At 56.3% G+C, this 18090-nt stretch overlaps 1 protein-coding gene across 4 annotated transcripts in view; it reads left to right on the top strand.

Moving 5' to 3' along the window:
• The window catches only part of RYR1 (ryanodine receptor 1), a 117222-nt gene that overhangs the window by 50105 nt on the left and 49027 nt on the right, over positions 1 to 18090 (top strand). For 2 of the 4 annotated variants that reach the window (XM_078438458.2, XM_078438456.2), the window contains exons 48-70: positions 1027 to 1247; positions 1343 to 1433; positions 2312 to 2452; positions 2856 to 3019; positions 3136 to 3214; positions 3489 to 3578; positions 4054 to 4194; positions 4588 to 4662; positions 4762 to 4837; positions 5134 to 5257; positions 5834 to 5949; positions 7525 to 7592; positions 7698 to 7819; positions 8303 to 8352; positions 8768 to 8828; positions 8935 to 9173; positions 11619 to 11700; positions 12242 to 12372; positions 12593 to 12925; positions 13728 to 13968; positions 16578 to 16665; positions 16745 to 16837; positions 17689 to 17703. In XM_078438458.2, coding sequence (XP_078294584.1) covers positions 1027 to 1247; positions 1343 to 1433; positions 2312 to 2452; positions 2856 to 3019; positions 3136 to 3214; positions 3489 to 3578; positions 4054 to 4194; positions 4588 to 4662; positions 4762 to 4837; positions 5134 to 5257; positions 5834 to 5949; positions 7525 to 7592; positions 7698 to 7819; positions 8303 to 8352; positions 8768 to 8828; positions 8935 to 9173; positions 11619 to 11700; positions 12242 to 12372; positions 12593 to 12925; positions 13728 to 13968; positions 16578 to 16665; positions 16745 to 16837; positions 17689 to 17703 — 2841 coding nt within the window. The remainder of the gene's footprint in view (positions 1 to 1026; positions 1248 to 1342; positions 1434 to 2311; positions 2453 to 2855; positions 3020 to 3135; positions 3215 to 3488; positions 3579 to 4053; positions 4195 to 4587; positions 4663 to 4761; positions 4838 to 5133; positions 5258 to 5833; positions 5950 to 7524; positions 7593 to 7697; positions 7820 to 8302; positions 8353 to 8767; positions 8829 to 8934; positions 9174 to 11618; positions 11701 to 12241; positions 12373 to 12592; positions 12926 to 13727; positions 13969 to 16577; positions 16666 to 16744; positions 16838 to 17688; positions 17704 to 18090) is intronic. The other 2 variants (XM_078438459.2, XM_078438457.2) reach the window with 1 other exon arrangement.

Genomic DNA, 18090 nt, shown 5'->3' with positions numbered 1-18090 from the left:
GAGGGTGCAGGATGGTCAAGGGCACAGCGGCAGCGCTTCTGTTTGTTCTGGGCATGTGTACCTATCAGAATCCTCCCTCCCCACCCCCCATCAAGACAGAAAATGAAACCAAGAGGAACTCTGAGTTCTGGGCGAGGGTGGGTGGAAATCTTCAACATCTCATCTTTCTTATTTAAGAAATGATCATTCTCGGTGATGGCTCAGCACCAAGGAGACAAAGACTTGCGCTCAACAGCAACAATAATAGTTATATAGATATTTAATTGTTATATCGTTAGAGAATAGTAGGGGACAAAGCCGAGTAAGATGAAGACTGAGAACTGACCACTGGTGTGGCCAAATGGAGGTCACTGGTGACCTCGATGAGCACTTTCAGTGAGGCGGTGGGGTAAAAGCCTTACTGGCGAGGGTTTACGAGGGTCTGGCAGGTGAGGCATTGGAGACAGTGAGTGGACGTGACCAGCCCAAACCAAAGCATGGGAAACTCCGTGGATAAATGATCCAGTTTTTCTGGCAAATAAATAGCATTGAAAAGAGGAGGAAAGGAGACCGTTACAGATGAAAAGACCTGAGACCCAGCAGCCAAATGCAGTAGGGGGGCCTTCCTGGTGCCCTGATCCAAACAGTCCCGGCTACAAGTGAGACACTTGGAGAAAGTTGGGGAAGGACTTTACGCGACTGTTAATTCTGTTAGGTGCGAAAACGGCAGCGTGGGGTGTTAAACGGAAGCAGGTGTCTGAATGGAGACACAAAGCTGAATATCTATGGGTGGAGTGGTAAATGGCTGGGGTTGTATAAAAGTATCACAGGAAAAAGGGTGAGGGAGAGGACAGAAGCATGCAGAACTTTGTCTGCAGGGCTGTCTACTCTGGATAACGAGGGCTCACTACTTAGTGCCTCGGCCGCGGTGGGTTTGAAAATTTGCATGGTTCCAAGAGATCGTAGAGACTGGGAGGAGCAGGTGTGGGGGGAAGATCCGAAGCCAGGGGCGCGAAGCAGGCCTGAGGCCCCCGCTCTGCTCGCCAGGCCACTTTCAGCACCACGGAGATGGCCCTGGCGCTGAACCGCTACCTGTGCCTGGCGGTGCTGCCGCTCATCACCAAGTGTGCGCCGCTCTTCGCGGGGACCGAGCACCGCGCCATCATGGTGGACTCCATGCTTCACACGGTGTACCGCCTGTCCCGCGGCCGCTCGCTCACCAAGGCGCAGCGCGACGTCATCGAGGAATGTCTCATGTCGCTGTGCAGGTGGGGCGGGGCCGGGGGGCGGGGGCGGGGGCGGGCCCGCGGGGGGCGGCCGGCCTGGGGGCGAGACCCCCACCGCCCCGCGCCTGTCTCCGCAGGTACATCCGCCCGTCCATGCTGCAGCACCTGCTGCGGCGCCTGGTGTTCGACGTGCCCATCCTTAACGAGTTCGCCAAGATGCCGCTCAAGGTGAGTGAGGGCGAGCCCTCTCCGGCGTGCGCCGCCCTCGGGCCGCCTCGGGGCTCTTTTGTGACGCACCGCCCGGCCCCGTTAACCCGCCAAGCGAGGGCGGCGTCCCCACGGAAACCTCTGAGGCGTTCTCATTGCCGCACTAGGATTTCCAGGACGGTCGCTTGGCGTCGTCGGGGCCTCTAACGCTCCCTAGTTAGCGTTTAATTTGCCTCACAGTGAGCCAGTCCTCGCCTAGATTAGCACGTCTTTGCGTGAGCACACCGCTTTTCCTAATCAGCGCGCTTACTCGCACGCCCAGACCACCAGCCTTACGCTTTTCCAACGAGTGCATTCATCTGAATACATAGCACCACAGCTACTCTGAATATTCGCAGTCTTTCCTGTTAGTTTTTTCGTTTGCATGCTGGTTTGCATAAGGAGACACCCCTTGTCTGGACTGATTTACACAATACATCTGAATCAACCCCCATTTCAGATTTGCCTATTGGATGTGGAGGTCCTCTTCCCAATTACCATATATTTGCATGGGGCTCTGCGTGTATTTGCCCGCCATGGTAATTCACAGAAGCGCAGATCACTCTGTCCATACTTCCGTTTGCACACAACCCTACCCGTGGATTAATCTTAACATACTTATTTGTGTAAAACGACAACAGACAAACCCGGCCCTGGCCCAATGCCTATCCTGACTCCACGTTAGAGCGCTGAATTATCATAAACGGCCCCAGACCACTCCCCAATAAGCACTTTCCCTTAGTACCTGCATGACCCACGTCCCCTTCATAATTTAAAAGCCCCGGCCTCCTTGGCTTTGCTTTTGCCGGCCACCTACTACGCGCCCCTCATTTGTGTGTCGCCCTCTTGCTCCCACCCAGCTCCTCACCAACCACTATGAGCGCTGCTGGAAGTATTACTGCCTCCCCACAGGCTGGGCTAGCTTCGGGGTCACCTCAGAGGAAGAGCTGCACCTCACTCGTAAACTCTTCTGGGGCATCTTTGACTCACTGGCCCACAAGGTCCGGGCACGTGGGGGGGGGGGCACCTAAAGGAGCCTGCTGGGAGGGCTTGGGGGCCAAAGTGGGGGGGTCCAGAATGAAATTACCAATTCAGGGGTTCAGGGAGGGAGCTAGTTCTGCAGGTTTGGATCCAGGAGAATCTAGGAGTTGGGTCTCTGGTTTGGCTGTTACAGAAGAGGCGATGGGCGCTAGTCTGGGGGCTTGGAGAGGGGTGATGCCGGGGTGGTTTGGAGGGTCCAGGTGGGCTGAGGTTTGGGTTTCAGGGGGAGAGACCATAACTGATGTCTGGGGGCTCAGGGAAGAGGGGTTGATTAGCAGAGGGGTGAGTTTGAGGCCCTAGGGCTCCAGGATTTGAAGGCTCAGCCAGGCCTGCAGTGACCCCCCCCCCCCCCGGCATCCCCAGAAGTATGATCCAGAGCTGTACCGCATGGCCATGCCCTGTCTGTGCGCCATCGCAGGGGCCCTGCCCCCCGACTACGTGGACGCCTCATATTCATCCAAGGCCGAGAAAAAGGCCACGGTGGATGCTGAAGGCAACTTTGACCCTCGGCCCGTGGAGACCCTCAAGTGAGGAGGCCTGGGGGCAGGAGCGGGGTGGGGACCGGGGGCCGGGAGAGGGAGAAGGATTCGGACATGAAGGATGGGCCAGCGCTAACATCTGCCCACCCCATCCCCCCTAATAGTGTGATCATCCCGGAGAAGCTGGACTCCTTCATCAACAAGTTTGCGGAGTACACACATGAGAAGTGGGCCTTCGACAAGGTTGGCGTCAGGGTCCTCCCTCACCCCCCAGCAGCCCCCGTTCCTGCCAGCCTTTCTCAAGACCCCACCTGCCCCCCCACCCCAGACCCAGGTCTTCCCTGAGGCCCCAGATTTCCCTGGGACCCCAAACTCTTCGGAGACCCCAAAGCCTCTTCCAGAGCCCTCCGCCCCTCCAGGGTTTCCCCTCTGCGTCTCCCGGGCTGCTCTCTCCTCCTCATCCTGCCCCCTGCCCCCACCTCCATGGTGGTGCGACCTGTCCCCTCTCCACCTCCAGATCCAGAACAACTGGTCCTATGGGGAGAACATAGATGAGGAACTGAAGACCCACCCCATGCTGAGGCCCTATAAGACCTTTTCAGAGAAGGTGAGCAAATCTCAGGGCCCAATGCTGAGGGTCCAAAATGAAACCTCCAAATTCGAGCGTTCAGAGAGGAGTGAGGCAGCTTCATCAGCTTGGATCTAGCTGGGGCTGCGGGTTAGGGCTCCGCATGCATGGACTTTGCCCTCCCTCAAACGTGGCTGCCTCCCCAGACCCCGGACTTCTAGTGTTCCTTCTCTTAGAAAGAGTCAGACTGGATTCGATTCCTTGACTGTGCCATTTAACTTCTCGGAATCTCCAGAGTAAAATGAGATCATGAGAGTTTTGTTTGGGAGACTCTGTTACAGAGCAGGTAAGAGACCGGAGTTCGAATCCGAGCTGGACCACTTCCTCCTAGCCACGTAGTCGAGGCTTTCCACTTCTTAGGACACTGGAGGCCAGTAAGGCTGAGGCAGGGACTCCTCCCTCTACCTCCCTCCCATGCCATCTCACCACCTCCACGCCTTCCTGTCCACCCCAGGACAAAGAGATTTACCGTTGGCCCATCAAGGAGTCCTTGAAGGCCATGATTGCTTGGGAATGGACGATAGAGAAGGCCAGGGAGGGAGAAGAGGAGAAGACAGAAAAGAAGAAAACGCGGAAGATATCCCAAAGTGCCCAGGTGGGGGCGGGGCCGGGGCAGAGGGCGGGGTCATGGGAGGTGGTGAGCGGCGGGGGCGGGGCCAGGAGAGTGTGGGGCCAGGCGGGAGGTGGGGTTGAAAAGGGAGAAGGGCCAAGGAAAGGACGTGGGGGAGGGGGGGGCGGGGGTCAGGGAAATCTTGGGGCCCCGGAGCCAGATGCCCGCCAAGGCTGAGAGATCTGGGAAGGGAGTGGGCGTGGGTCTGAAGAACTGCGAAGGGCAGAGGAGAGGAGGGCGTGACTTAGCGACAGGGCCTTATGGGGGGGGGGGGGGCGAAGAGCAGGGGTCTAGGGCCAGTGGAGGAGGTAAACTGTGTTGGGGCCCGGACTTCCTGCTAGTCCATCAAGCACCCCCATTTCTCCCTCATCCTCCCAGACTTATGATCCGCGAGAAGGCTACAACCCCCAGCCCCCGGACCTCAGCGGAGTTACCCTGTCCCGGGAGCTGCAGGTGAAACCCCTGATCCTTTATCTAGAGGCATGGAGGTGTTTGTTGGGGTTGAGAAGGACATCCTCTGAGTCCGGGCCTTGACTCTTTCGTCCATTCCAGGCCATGGCAGAACAACTGGCGGAAAATTACCACAACACGTGGGGGCGGAAGAAGAAGCAGGAGCTGGAGGCCAAGGGTGAGAGCGTCCGTCCCATCCCCGCACAGGCCCCTCTTCACCGAAGTCCCCTCACTCCAGAGTCCCAAGGGACTAGAGTTGTGTGACTTTGAACCATTGCTTTCGCCACCCCCGATAATAACAACATCTACTACCATAGGGCTGTGGTGAGCATATGACGATCCTCTGAAAGCCATGATTCAGTTCTCTTACCTCTGTTTTTATTACTCTATGCGTGCTCTCAGCAGCAAGAACCACTTCAGTGAGAGTGGCCTGGGTCTCCCCAGTCCTCTGATTTCTGGTCTTTGCGGCTCCAGGTGGTGGGACCCACCCCCTGCTGGTCCCCTACGACACCCTGACAGCCAAGGAGAAGGCACGAGACCGAGAGAAGGCCCAGGAACTGCTAAAGTTCCTGCAGATGAACGGCTATGCTGTCACCAGGCACGTGGGCTGCAAGCCCGGCCAGGGAGGGGCGGGGAATGTGAGAGGAACGAGCCAGGCCAAAACTGGGAAAAGCTGGGCTGGGGTAAAGCGGCGGAGCCAGGGAAGGCAGGTGGCTGAGAGGGGTGGGGCCCGGAGAGCAGAGGTGGGGCCAGAAAAAGGAGGTGGCTATGAGGGTGGGCCCTGGAGAGTGGGGGAGGGGCCAGGGAGAGGAAGCCAAGATGGGGGGGCCTCCTCAGAGCGGGGAGCAAGGTCAGAGAGTGGGGGGCCGGGAGGGTGGGGCCTCGGGAGAAGAGTTAGGACCTGGGAGGGGAGGAGGCTAAGAGGGTGGGGCCTGGGGGACTGTTTGGGGCCAGAGAGGGGAGGGGCTAGGCCTGGGAGGAGAGGCAAGGCCGGGGATGACAGGAGGCTAAGAGGGCGGGGCCTGAGGAGGAGAGGCGGGGCCAGGGAACCGCTAGGAGCTCGAGGGGGGACCTGGCGTGGGGCAGAAGCCTGCAGCGGCCGGCGGTAGGAAAGCAGAGGGGAACTGGAGAGGAGCGGGGAACAGGGCTGACCCCTCTCTGCCTGTCCACGCAGAGGCCTTAAGGACATGGAGCTGGACACGTCTTCCATCGAGAAACGGTTCGCCTTTGGCTTCCTGCAGCAGTTGCTGCGCTGGATGGACATTTCCCAGGAGTTTATCGCCCACCTGGGTACGGGGGAGTCCCTCCCCATGCCTGCCATAGCTACAGGTTCACCCAAGGACCCGGCGCATGCATTTCTCCTTCCCTCCCCTCACCTCATTATTGTGCCAGACACTGTTCCTTCCAGGTGTCGAGACCACAGCAGTGAACGAGACAAAGATCCTTGTCCTCCAGCGTTTACATTCCTGTGGTGCCTTCAGACGATTAACGTCAGATACCTTAAGTTTTTAGAAGGCAGTTAGTGTTTGGGGAAGAAGAATACACTAGAACCAGCTAAGGAAGACTGGGAGTTGTGGGGAGGGGGGCGTTGGGGGAGTGGAGCCCTTTAAATTTTAAATAGAGTAATTGGGAAGACTTTGAAGGAGCTGGGAGGGGGCTGGCCATATATCCGAGGAGAGTATTCCAGGCAGAGGAACAGCCAGTGCGAAGGTTCTGAGAAGTCCCTGGGGAAACAGGAGGCCCAACTGGCTGAAGCAGAGTGACTGAGTGCGGACAGCGGGAGGAGACGGGGCAGATCACGTAGGGCTTTGCAGGCATGGGGAGGACTGTGGCTTTTTACCCCAAGTGGAATAGCACCACGGGAGGGTTCTGAGCAGGAGAGAGCCCTGACCTGCTTCAGGTGTTCACAGACTCCCCTTGGCTGCGTTAGGGACAGATTGTGGGCGTAGGGACCAAAGAGGGTGAGGATTGGGCAGATTCTGGGCCTCTTTGGGGGATGGAGGCTGTTGGTGTGCCCCATACGTGCCTCTTACACCCCACTAAGAATCACAGCTGGCCCCTAGAATCCCTCCCAGCTTCCCCCAGAGATCCCAACATTCCCCCTGAGAGCCCCCCAGGACCCCCAGACCCCCTCAGATGAGTGGCACAGCAGGACGCACTCACACACCTCGCCTCGAATCCCACATGCTGATCCTCCATGCTGAGCGCCTCTCTGCAACTCCCTCTCCTCTCTGTGCCTCGGTTTCCCCATCTGTCCACCGTAACCAGTCACAGTTCTGTCCTGTTCTTGCTGGGTGACCTGGGCTGAGTTATTTCATCTCAGTTCCCTCATCTGTAAAACGAAGGAGGGGACCAACTGTACAGACCTCCAAGTTGGGAGGAGATCGTGCGAGGGCCAGGGACATTATTAGCATTATTATTATCATTAATTATTACTCTCACTGTTATTATTACCTGAAATTGACTTCTGCTTTAAAATTAATTCTAGTCTGCCAACATTGACTTCTTGTTTCATTCATTCATTCATTCATTCATTCATTCATTCCACATTGACTCAGTGCCAAGTACTGAAGTTCAGGAAGAAGAGGGCTGGTGAGGAAGCGGATGTTCCATGACCTTACTCCATCCTAGTTTATCCTCTTCCCCATTTTCAGCCGCAGGAAGGGCTTGATCAAGGAGTTAGGGGGAAACACAGGAAAGACAGGAGAGAGAGGTTTACCTCAAAGCCAACAGAGGTGGCTTTATACCAAGCATTAATCTCCCATCTTTTCCTCCCTTAACCCTCGAGTCCCCTCCCTCCCTAGGCACCTTCTGAGTTCCCCAGCCTTGAACCCACCATCACCTCTCTTTTCCCTCCGCCACCAGAGGCTGTGGTCAGCAGCGGACGAGTGGAAAAGTCCCCCCACGAACAGGAGATTAAATTCTTTGCCAAGGTGAGAGGTGGACTGAGAAGCTGGAGGGGGCTGGGGACTGGTGGGCCCCTTCACCCAGTCCCCCTTCACCCAGCCCGCCTCGTCTCTTCCCCACCCCACCCCCAGATCCTGCTCCCTCTGATCAACCAGTATTTCACCAACCACTGCCTCTATTTCCTGTCCACACCGGCCAAAGTGCTGGGCAGTGGTGGCCACGCCTCCAACAAGGAGAAGGAAATGATCACCAGGTGGGCTACCCTGGGACCCCTGACCCCGCCTCCTGACCTCGCAGGATTGCAATCCTGGACCCTGTCCTCCCAACCTGGGACTGTCTGGGCTCTGTCCTGGGTGTTGGGCACTGACCACTCTACCTACAGAGGTGACTGAAGGGTGAGGGTGACTCCCTGTCCTCTTGTGCCCAGGACTGAGGGGTCTCCCAGGATGTAGGACTTTCAGGCAAATGGGACGAATTGGTCGCCCTGTCAGAAAGGCAGACCAGCCTCCCCACCCCCCAGCACCCCCCGTGTCTGCCCGTTACTCTCAAGCTTGCTCATCTCTCTGCCCCTTCCCCACCCTTCCTGTCACCTTCGTTCTCTTCTCCACCATCCTATGTCCTCCTGGCTGTGTCTTCTGTCCCTCTGTCCCTGTCCCTAACTGTGCCGCTGCTGTCCTTGCCCCGTGGTGTCCTCACTGTCTGTTTCCCCCGTCCTTATGTCCCTTTCTTTCTTCAGCCTCTTCTGCAAGCTTGCGGCTCTTGTGCGGCACCGAGTTTCTCTCTTTGGTAAGTAGCTCCCCGCCCCCGGTTCTTCTCTCTAACCTTCCCTCTCTCCCTGCAATCTCCAACCCCACCCTGAAGAAACAACTCCCGGTTCAGGCCTCAATTTGAACAACCTCCACCGTGTTGTTCCTCTGGACCCAGACACGGCCTGGGTAGTCCTAGGGACAGGGCTGTGCCTGGGACAGCCCTGGGCCCCGCCCTCGTGGAGCCCCCAGGCCGGTGGGGACACAGACTCATCCTCAGACAGTGATGGCCCGAAGGTCAGGGCTGGGATGGGGGAGGTGCAGGCAGAGTGGGTTTGGGGAAGGACCAGGTCCTGTGGGGGTCCAGGTGGAGGTGGGGCGGGGGGGAGGTGGATGTAGGGGAAGGCGCTGCCCTTGTAGCCCTTCCTTCACCCTCTCCCGTCTCCCTTCCCCAGGGACGGATGCCCCAGCTGTGGTCAACTGTCTTCACATCCTGGCACGCTCCCTGGATGCCAGGTATGGGGCCTGGTGGCCACCCCCGCCCCAAACCCCTGTTCTCCTTGACCTCCTGAAATCCCGAATCTCAGATTCTAGAACTGGCGCGCCCCGGCTTCCCTCCTAGGACGGTGATGAAGTCAGGCCCCGAGATCGTGAAGGCCGGCCTCCGCTCCTTCTTTGAGAGCGCCTCAGAGGACATCGAGAAGATGGTGGAGAACCTTCGTCTGGGCAAGGTGTCCCAAGCACGCACGCAGGTGAAGGGTGTGGGCCAGAACCTCACCTACACCACGGTGGCCCTGCTGCCGGTCCTCACCACGCTTTTCCAGCACATCGCCCAGCACCAGTTCGGAGACGATGTTATCCGTAAGGACCCCTGACCCCAAGGGCAGGACTGGGGCCGGGGGTGGGGTGCGATTCTGCTGACACCAGCCATCCCCGTGTGCCCGACAGAATCCCCAGGTGTCTGAGTGTGCATTCAGTGAATTGGTAGGTAACAGAATGAGTTCATGAGACAGAATGAGTTAATGAGGATATAAGTTCAGCAGCTTTTTTTTTTTTTTTTAACGTTTATTTATTTTGAGAGACAGAGACCGAATATGAGCAAGGGAGGGGAGAGACAGAGGGAGACACAGAATCCGAAACAGGCTTCAGGCTCTGAGCTGTCAGCACAGAGCCTGACGCAGAGCTCGAACCTATGAACCGTGAGATCATGACCTGATCTGAAGTCAGACGCTTAACCAACCGAGCCACCCAGAGACCCCTGAGTTCAGCAGCTTCTAACAAAAGACCCTAAGTCACTGTAGCTTAAACAAGAAAGGGGTGTATTTCTTTCTCATGTAAGAGCCTACTTGTGAGTGCATCACCATGTCAGAAGCCCAGGCTCCCTCCATCTTGTTACCCTGCCATCTTGGAAATACTGCCTTTATCCGCAGGGTCCCGGATGGCACGGCGTTCATTACATCCCCATTCTAGTCTGTAAGAGGAGAGAGGAAGCAAAGAGGAGGGCACTGCAATTCTTTTACAAGAACGACCTAGATGTGGTCTGTGTCAGTCCTGCTTACATCCGTCTCGTTGGCCAGAATTCAGCATGCGGCCACATGTCACCGCAAGGGGGGCTGCGAAAGTAGCCTTTATTCTGGGAGGTCACGTGTCCAGCTAAACATTGGAGGTCTGTTCCTAAAGAGCAGAGAAAAGTTAAGAGCAGATATTGGGAGTCTATTAGCAGCGTCTGCCGTTTTTCTGCCACCAAATGGCACACCTGTTGTGTGACCCAGCCTGGGATCTGGGAACACAACGTGCACAGTGTGTTAGTGAGACACAGGCAAGATGCCACACCCAGTGGAGTGTCAGGTCCTCAAAAGAAAGAGCCTTATGAGATGTGGTCTGGACTGTGGGGGGCGGGGGAAGGACGGCGGGGGGGCTGGTGGGAGAGATGTTCAGGAGGCCGAGGAGATGGGCGGTGGAGGGGAGGTATCCAGAGTGAAGCCCAAGGCCCCGGCCTGCGACACTCGGATAGTGGGGCCTCCAGGATACAGGGATTGGGAGCAGTAACGAATCTGGGGGAGATGCCAAGGTCAATTGGGCCAAGGGGCCCAGGGAACACCCTGGCAAGGTGTCCAGGACGGGCCAGCAGGCCATGGGCCGTGGGGATTGGCGGATGCTGAGCCATGTCTCAGTTCACCGTTTCTTTGAAATTAGAACCTTTTGCCAAAAGGAAGAAAAGTTGAACGTGGTTGGGGCTCTTCCCCCACCCTCACGTTTTGTTCAGAGAATTAAAATTTTTTTTAATGTTTATTTATTTTTGAGAGGGAGAGACAGAGAGTGAGTGGGGTAGGGCACAGAGAGAGGGAGACACAGAATCCGAAGCAGGCTCCGGGCTCTGAGCTGTCAGCCCAGAGCCCGACACGGGGCTCGAACTCACAGACTGAGAGATCATGACCTGAGCCGAAGCCGGACGCTCAACCGGCTGAGCCACCCAGGTGCCCCTGTTTAGAGAATTTTAAAGTGTCCAGAAGAGCCAGAAGAAGAGAATTGTTCACAATTTGCCCCATTTGCTTAACCTTTCACTTTATGAGCAAAAGTATTTGCAGACCTTTTTGTTGAACTTTAGAATGTGAGTTCCACAGACCGTGACACCTCATCCCTAAATACTGAGTCTGCACCTCCTGGAATGAGAACCTTCTGTCTGTCATGTAATCACAATATCATTATCACCACCTAACCCGACTGTGCTTGAATTTCCCTCATTACTCTCAAAATGTCTTTGATTTAAAAAAAAGAATTCAGAATCCAGTCAGGTTTTTCTCCTTGCATTTGGTGGTTATGTCCACGTAGTCTCTTCAATCTAGAACTGCCCCCTTGCCCTCTTTTTATCTCGAGACATTAGTAAAGTTGCTGAGGTTCCTAACCTGGTCTTCTGGGGGTCGGCAGGGGGATGACCTAAAATTATCGTCAGGGTTGGATGTTTGCATTTTTCTGGAGAGTGTCCATCGCTATCATCAGAGAGATCCATGACTCCCCTCCAAGGAAAGAACAGCCTTTACTGAGTGCCTGTTGTGTGCCCTCTTCCAACTGGTTTCCAAGCATTAATCTTTGGATCCTTACAACCACCCCATGAGGAAGATACTGTAGGTATCCCCATTTTACAGATAGGGAAACTGAGGCCAAGAGAGTGTTGGCACTTTGCTCAAGTCACAAAACTGGTAAATGGCAGGCTGGCTCTCGACTGCCCAGCTCTTACCCAGTATTTGGAGGTGAGGGAGGAGGGCGGGGTGCTTCCCCCACCCTCACCCTCCCTCTCTCTCTCAGTGGATGACGTCCAGGTCTCTTGCTACCGAACGCTGTGCAGTATCTACTCTCTGGGAACCACCAGGAACCCTTACGTGGAAAAGTAAGGAGAGAGAGCCATAGTTTGGGGCTGGGGTGGGTGCTGGGGGGATGGGGGAAGGAAGGAGCAGGAGAAGATGGGGGTGGGTGAAAAACAGAAATGAGCAGTCTTCCACGACGGACATGCTCGGCGGCAGCTGCAGTTCACCGAGGTGGCCACTTGAGGGCACTCGGGGGAAGGCCAGTGAAGGAAGCCCGATCGGCCCCAGGCGCCTGCTGGCCAGGATGGCAGGTGGCTCCCTGCCGGGGTGCAAGCTCGCCCCGGCAGGAGGCACGCAGAAGTGAGGGTGGTACACAGGAGCCACAGCACGCTGGGGGCACCGAGGAGGGGCCCCGGCAGTGCCCGTGTGGGTGGGCTCTCCTGAGCTGGGATCACCAGTTAGAGCGAGAGGGCACATGAGAACCCAGGGAAAAGGCCACGTTCGTGCTTTGGGTGGACAGCTGGGCTCCAGAGAGTTCTGGGGAGACGCACTCCTATGGAGACGGAGGCTGGGACGCAGCACCGGGCGGGGGACGTGTCAGAGCCAAGCAGGCCCCTCTTCCAGGCTGCGGCCGGCCCTCGGGGAGTGCCTGGCCCGCCTGGCAGCGGCCATGCCGGTGGCGTTCCTGGAGCCTCAGCTGAACGAGTATAACGCCTGCTCCGTGTACACCACCAAGTCTCCCCGGGAGCGGGCCAGTAAGTGGTGTGGGGCTGGGGCGGGTGTGAGGAAACGTCCTACCCAGCACGGGCCGGGGGAGGGCCCGCTTTGGGGGGGCTCCGAGGGCTGAGGATTCCCCAGGTTGGGGGCACTCCAGACTGGAGGAGTCTGGAGCCCGTCGGGGCCCGGGTTTGTGGTGGGGACACCGAGGTCTGGGAGTGATGGGTTGGAATGCCCTGACCCCTCTGCGCGCCCCAGTCCTGGGGCTCCCCAACAGCGTGGAGGAGATGTGTCCTGACATCCCGGTGCTGGAGCGGCTCATGGCGGACATCGGGGGGCTGGCCGAGTCGGGGGCCCGCTATACAGAGATGCCGCACGTCATCGAGATCACGCTGCCCATGCTGTGCAGCTACCTGCCGCGCTGGTGGGAGCGCGGGCCCGAGGCCCCCCCGCCCGCCCTGCCCGCGGGGGCGCCCCCGCCCTGCACAGCTGTCACCTCTGACCACCTCAACTCCCTGCTGGGGAATATCCTGCGAATCATCGTCAACAACCTGGGCATTGACGAGGCGTCGTGGATGAAGCGGCTCGCCGGTGGGTCTGGGGGGGCACCAGGCTCCTGAGGACTGGGGCCGAAGCGTCCTGGGGCTCGGGCCCTTTGATCTCATGGTCTGAGAGGGAGATCCCCAGGGTCTGTGTTTTCCTGGGAGTTGGCAGGAGTCAGAGTCCAGGTTTTCTCAGGCTCAGAAGGCGAGGAGTCATCACAAGCGGTGAGAATCTCGGGTTCTCAGGGTCTGGGGTGGATGGATGGGTCCTGGAAGTCCTCCAGGCCGGATTCTGAATTGCTAGAGCCTTGGAGAGGGTTAGGAATTGGGTCAGAGGCCTGGCTTCCTTATACAGAGGGTCAGAGAACCAGGTCACGCATCAGGGGCCCTGATACGGAGGGGTTTGTAGGTCAGAGGTCAAGAAATGAGTCTTTAAAGGGATGGGATTCCTGGTTCAGAAGTTCTCTGTCAGAAACCGGGCCAAGCTAGAGCTTGGGGGCTGGGCTCAGAGGCCGGTGTCAGAGGTCAGAGGCTGGGGTAAGAAACCAGGGGTCATAGTCAGAAATCACACAGTGAGGTAAGAGTTTGGGTAGGGGCTAGGTCACAGGTCAAAGATTAGGGTGAGAGGTCATAGGCCAAGGTAAGCTATCAGGTTATGAGTCGGTCACAGGGGGGTCAGAGGTGGCTGGCGTCACAGGTTCAGGTCAAGGGCTGTGATTGGGACCAGGCGTCAGGGGCTGTGTCAGAGGTCAGGGCCCGAGCTCAGGCGTGGGATCCAAGGTCATAGGTCAGGTGCTGGAGTTAGAGGCTGGCCGGCAGCGCGTGCCCCTCCGTCCGCCTCGCCCCTGCAGTGTTCGCCCAGCCCATCGTGAGCCGGGCCCGGCCGGAGCTGCTGCATTCACACTTCATCCCCACCATCGGGCGGCTGCGCAAGCGGGCGGGGAAGGTGGTGGCCGAGGAGGAGCAGCTGCGCCTGGAGGCCAAGGCGGAGGCCCAGGAGGGCGAGCTCCTGGTGCGGGATGAGTTCTCTGTGCTCTGCCGGGACCTGTACGCCCTCTACCCGCTGCTCATCCGCTACGTGGACAACAACAGGTCAGCGAGTCCCCGCCGTCCCCGTGCACATTCAGCCTGACTTTGGGCTTCCCGGAGCCCCATCTGACCCGTCACCTTCTGAGTTACTATAAACTTTTTCCAGCTCTCACCCACCCACCCCCCAACCTTCTGACCACCCCCCCATTGCTTCTGGCCCCACAAAATCCAGCCCGCGGGTGTCTGCTCCCCTTCTTCTCCTTCACACCTCCTGAGGCCGAGCCCCCGCGAGGCCGCCTCTGGGCTTGGGTGGATGGGGCTGATTCGTGCAGTTAGGCCCAATGGTCAGGCCTTCCTCCGTCACTGAAGGGAAATGAAGACGGTCCAGATCTGGCCAGCTGGACTTTCCTCAGAAACAGGCCTTTAGGAGAAGCAAGAGCAGGTGTGGCACCTGGGTGGTTCAACCCATTGAGCGTCCAACTTCAGCTCAGGTCATGATCTTGCAGTTTGTGGGTTCAAGCCCTGCATCCGGTTCGCTGCTGTCAGTGCAGAGCCCGCTTCGGATCCTCTGTCCCCCTCTCTCTCTGCCCCCCACCGCCACTCATGCTCTCTCTCTCTCAAAAATTAAAAAAATTTTTTTTTAAGTCAATAGCAGGGGCACCCGGGTGGCTCAGTCAGTTAAAAGTGTCCGACTTTGGCTCAGGTCATGAACTCACGGTTCATGAGTTCGAGTCCCGTGTCAGGCTCTGTGCTGACAGCTCGGAGCCTGGAGCCTGCTTCTGATCCTCTGTTCCCCTCTCTCTGTGCACCCCCCTGCCCCACTCATGCTCTCTCTCTCTCTCAAAAATAAAAAAAAAATTTTTTTAAGTCAAAAGCAAGAACAGGTATCAACCAATTGCTAACATCTCCCTAAAATCAGAAGCAGGGTTCAGAGAATCATTAACTCCTAGGGGCAGCCTAATCCAGGGATAGTGAATACGTTTCAACTCCTAGTTCCATCCTGGTTGAAAAGATTTTCAGGTTGCATCAGGGCTTTGTAAGAAAGGGGGCTCTGATTGATTAGCTATGCCTGTCACGGGAGCAGAAATGGGAAGCATTGGTAGGAATGTTGTATACACCCATGCACACCCCTCTTCACAGGCACGACGGGGTGTATTGCTGTAGTGTAGGTTCCCAGGAGTCCGTGCACCGCATCGGAGAGTTTGAACAAATAAATTGTGGCGCATTCCCACCGTGGAATACTACACGGCAATGAAAATGAACAAATTATTGCAGGATACAACGATGTGGATGCATGTCACAAATGTCAGGTCGAAGGAAGCCAGGAAAAATAAAAATAGAGTACCTATTACATCTATTCATGTAACGTTCAAGAGCAGACAAAAATAATCCATGGTCAGCATAAGGGTCATTCAAGTGGAGGGAAAAAGGAGTGGCTGGGAGGGGCGTGAAGATACTTCTGGACCCTGGAAATGTTCTATTTCTTTTTTTTTATTTCTTTTTTTTTTAAATTTATATCCAAATTAGTTAGCATATAGTGCAACAATGATTTTAGGATTCCTTAGTGCCCCTTACCCATTTAGCCCATCCCCCCTCCCACACCCCCTCCAGCAACCCTCTGTTTGTTCTCCATATTTATGAGTCTCTTATGCTTTGTCCCCCTCCCTGTTTTTATGTTATTTTTGTTTCCCTTCCCTTATGTTCATCTGTTTTGTCTCTTAAAGTCCTCATATGAGTGAAGTCATATGATTTTTGTCTTTCTCTGACTAATTTCACTTAGCATAATACCCTCCAGTTCCATCCACATTGTTGCAAATGGCAAGATTTCATTCTTTTTGATTGCCGGGTAATACTCCGTTATATATATATATATATATATATATATATATATATATATATATATATATATATACACACATACCGCATCTTCTTTATCCATTCATCCATCAGTGGACATTTGGGCTCTTTCCATACTTTGGCTACTGTCGATAGTGCTGCTATAAACATGGGGGTGCATGTGTCCCTTCGAAACAGCACACCTGTATCCCGTGGATAAATGCCTAGTAGTGCAGTTGCTGGGTCGTAGGGTAGTTCTCTTTTTAGTTTTTTGAGGAAACTCCATACTGTTTTCCAGAGTAGCTGTACCAGCTTGCATTCCCATATATTTTTCTTAATGTTTATTATTTTTGAGAGAGAGCACAAGCAGGGGAGGGGCAGAGAGAGAGAGAGGGAGACACAGAATCCGAAGCAGGCTCCAGGCTCTGAGCTGTCAGCACAGAGCCCGACTTGGACCTCGCTCTCACAAACTGCAAGATCATGACCCCAGCTGAAGTCGGACGCTTAACTGACTGAGCCACCCAGGCGCCCCTATTTTTTGACTTGGGTGGTGGTTACACCAGTGTGTTCACTTTGTGATAACCATCAAGCTGACACTTTATGTTATACTTCAATAAAAAGGTTAGAGATAGAAAAAAGGACTTCCTTTTTTTAAAGGAATGGGTAAGATGTTTAGATCATCTGAATGGCCAGCTTACCCTAGAAAACTCCATCCCATCCCTCCCGTTGGAATCTCCAGGTCCCCCCCATCCCCTCCCCTGAGGGCTCTGTGTGTGGCGTCCTCTCCTGGGGGGCCCTGACCCTATCCCTCACCGGCCCCTTCCCTGCCCACCCAGGGCGCACTGGCTGACGGAGCCCAACCCCAGCGCCGAGGAGCTGTTCAGGATGGTGGGCGAGATCTTCATCTACTGGTCCAAGTCCCACGTGAGTCCCCGTCCGCGCTGGCCCTCCTTCCCATGACCCTCACTGCCCCGTCTGATCCTGACACTGCCTCCCCCACCAGAACTTTAAGCGTGAGGAGCAGAACTTTGTGGTCCAGAACGAGATCAACAACATGTCATTTCTGACCGCTGACAACAAGAGCAAAATGGCCAAGGTGGGTGCTTTGCTCTGAGAGCACGTAGCAGGGAGGGCGGGAGCACCCTCCAGGCCTTCCCACCTAACCCCTTCACCAGCTAGCCTTCCCTGCCCTGGCCACGTGCCCGCAGCCATCACAGCACCCCATCTCCCCCCTGCCTCATCTCCTCCCTCCTCCTCTGTCTTTTCCCTTCCCCCCATTTCTCTCTTCTTCCTCCATCTCCTCCCTCCTCCCCATCTCCCTCCTCCTCATCTCACTCCCTATCCCCCTCCTCCCTATCTCTCCTCTCCCTCTTCCCCATGCCCTTCCTCTCCCTCTGCATCCCCCTCCTCCCATCCCCCTCCTCCCATCCTCCTCCTCCCTATCTCTCCTCCTGCCTATCTCTCCTCTCCCTCCTCCCCATCCCTTCCCTCTCCGTCTTCCCCATGCCCTTCCTCTCCCTCCCCATCACCCTCCCCCTCTCTCTTCTCCCCATCACCCTACTCCTATCTCTCTCCTCTCCTCCTTCCTCTCCATCTCCCTCCTCTGCCTCCTCCCCGCCTCATCCTTTCTCTCCTCCTTCCTCCCCTCTCCTCCCACTTTCCCCTCCTCCATTCCTTCCCTCACCCCAATATCTTCCTCTCCCATCTCCTCATTATCCCATATGCCCCCTCTCCTCTACCCTTAACTTCTCAGCACTGCCCTCTTCAGGGGCCTAAAGACCAAACCCACCCGCCCATTTCCACTCGGGGTCCGGAAATGCCCAGCTAGGGGCTGTGTGTCGGGCTGGGGCAAGGGGGCTGGGGTGGGGCCCACTTGAAGTTGGGCCTAGGGTTCTCTGAGGGGCCGGGGTAACCCTTCTTGTCTTTGTCTGCACCCTGACGAAGCAGGCGGGAGATGTACAGGTCAGCCCCACGTCTGGGACCTTCCGCATGCCTCTTGGCTTAATTCCCTCTTCTCCCCCACACCCTGGCTTCTGCATCCCCTCCAGAAAATTCCTGCCCCTGTTCCCTGCCTCTCGCCCTTGGCTTTCAGCCCCCATCCTTCTTCTCTCCCCCATCCCCACCCCCAACCACCCATTCCCTTCCCAACGCTCAGCTTTTGCCAATTTAACGTTTTTTTTTTTTTTAACTTTTGTTTAAAAAAAAAAAATCTCTCAGCTTTCCTCAAAGCAGCGAAGCATTGTGGTCTGAGGTCACGGGGAATGGGAATGGGGTGGGAAAGGCACGTGCATGGTTGGGCTTAAGGCTTGGGCTCCGGAACCAGGCAGACTTGGGTTCAAATCCTGACCC

This window comes from Panthera onca, chromosome E2 (genome assembly GCF_046562875.1).
Source record: "Panthera onca isolate mPanOnc1 chromosome E2, mPanOnc1 haplotype 2, whole genome shotgun sequence".
In the NCBI taxonomy this organism is placed as follows: Eukaryota; Metazoa; Chordata; class Mammalia; order Carnivora; family Felidae; genus Panthera; species Panthera onca.
Note: the sequence above shows the minus strand (reverse complement) of the source record. Positions and strands in the feature narration are given on the sequence as shown.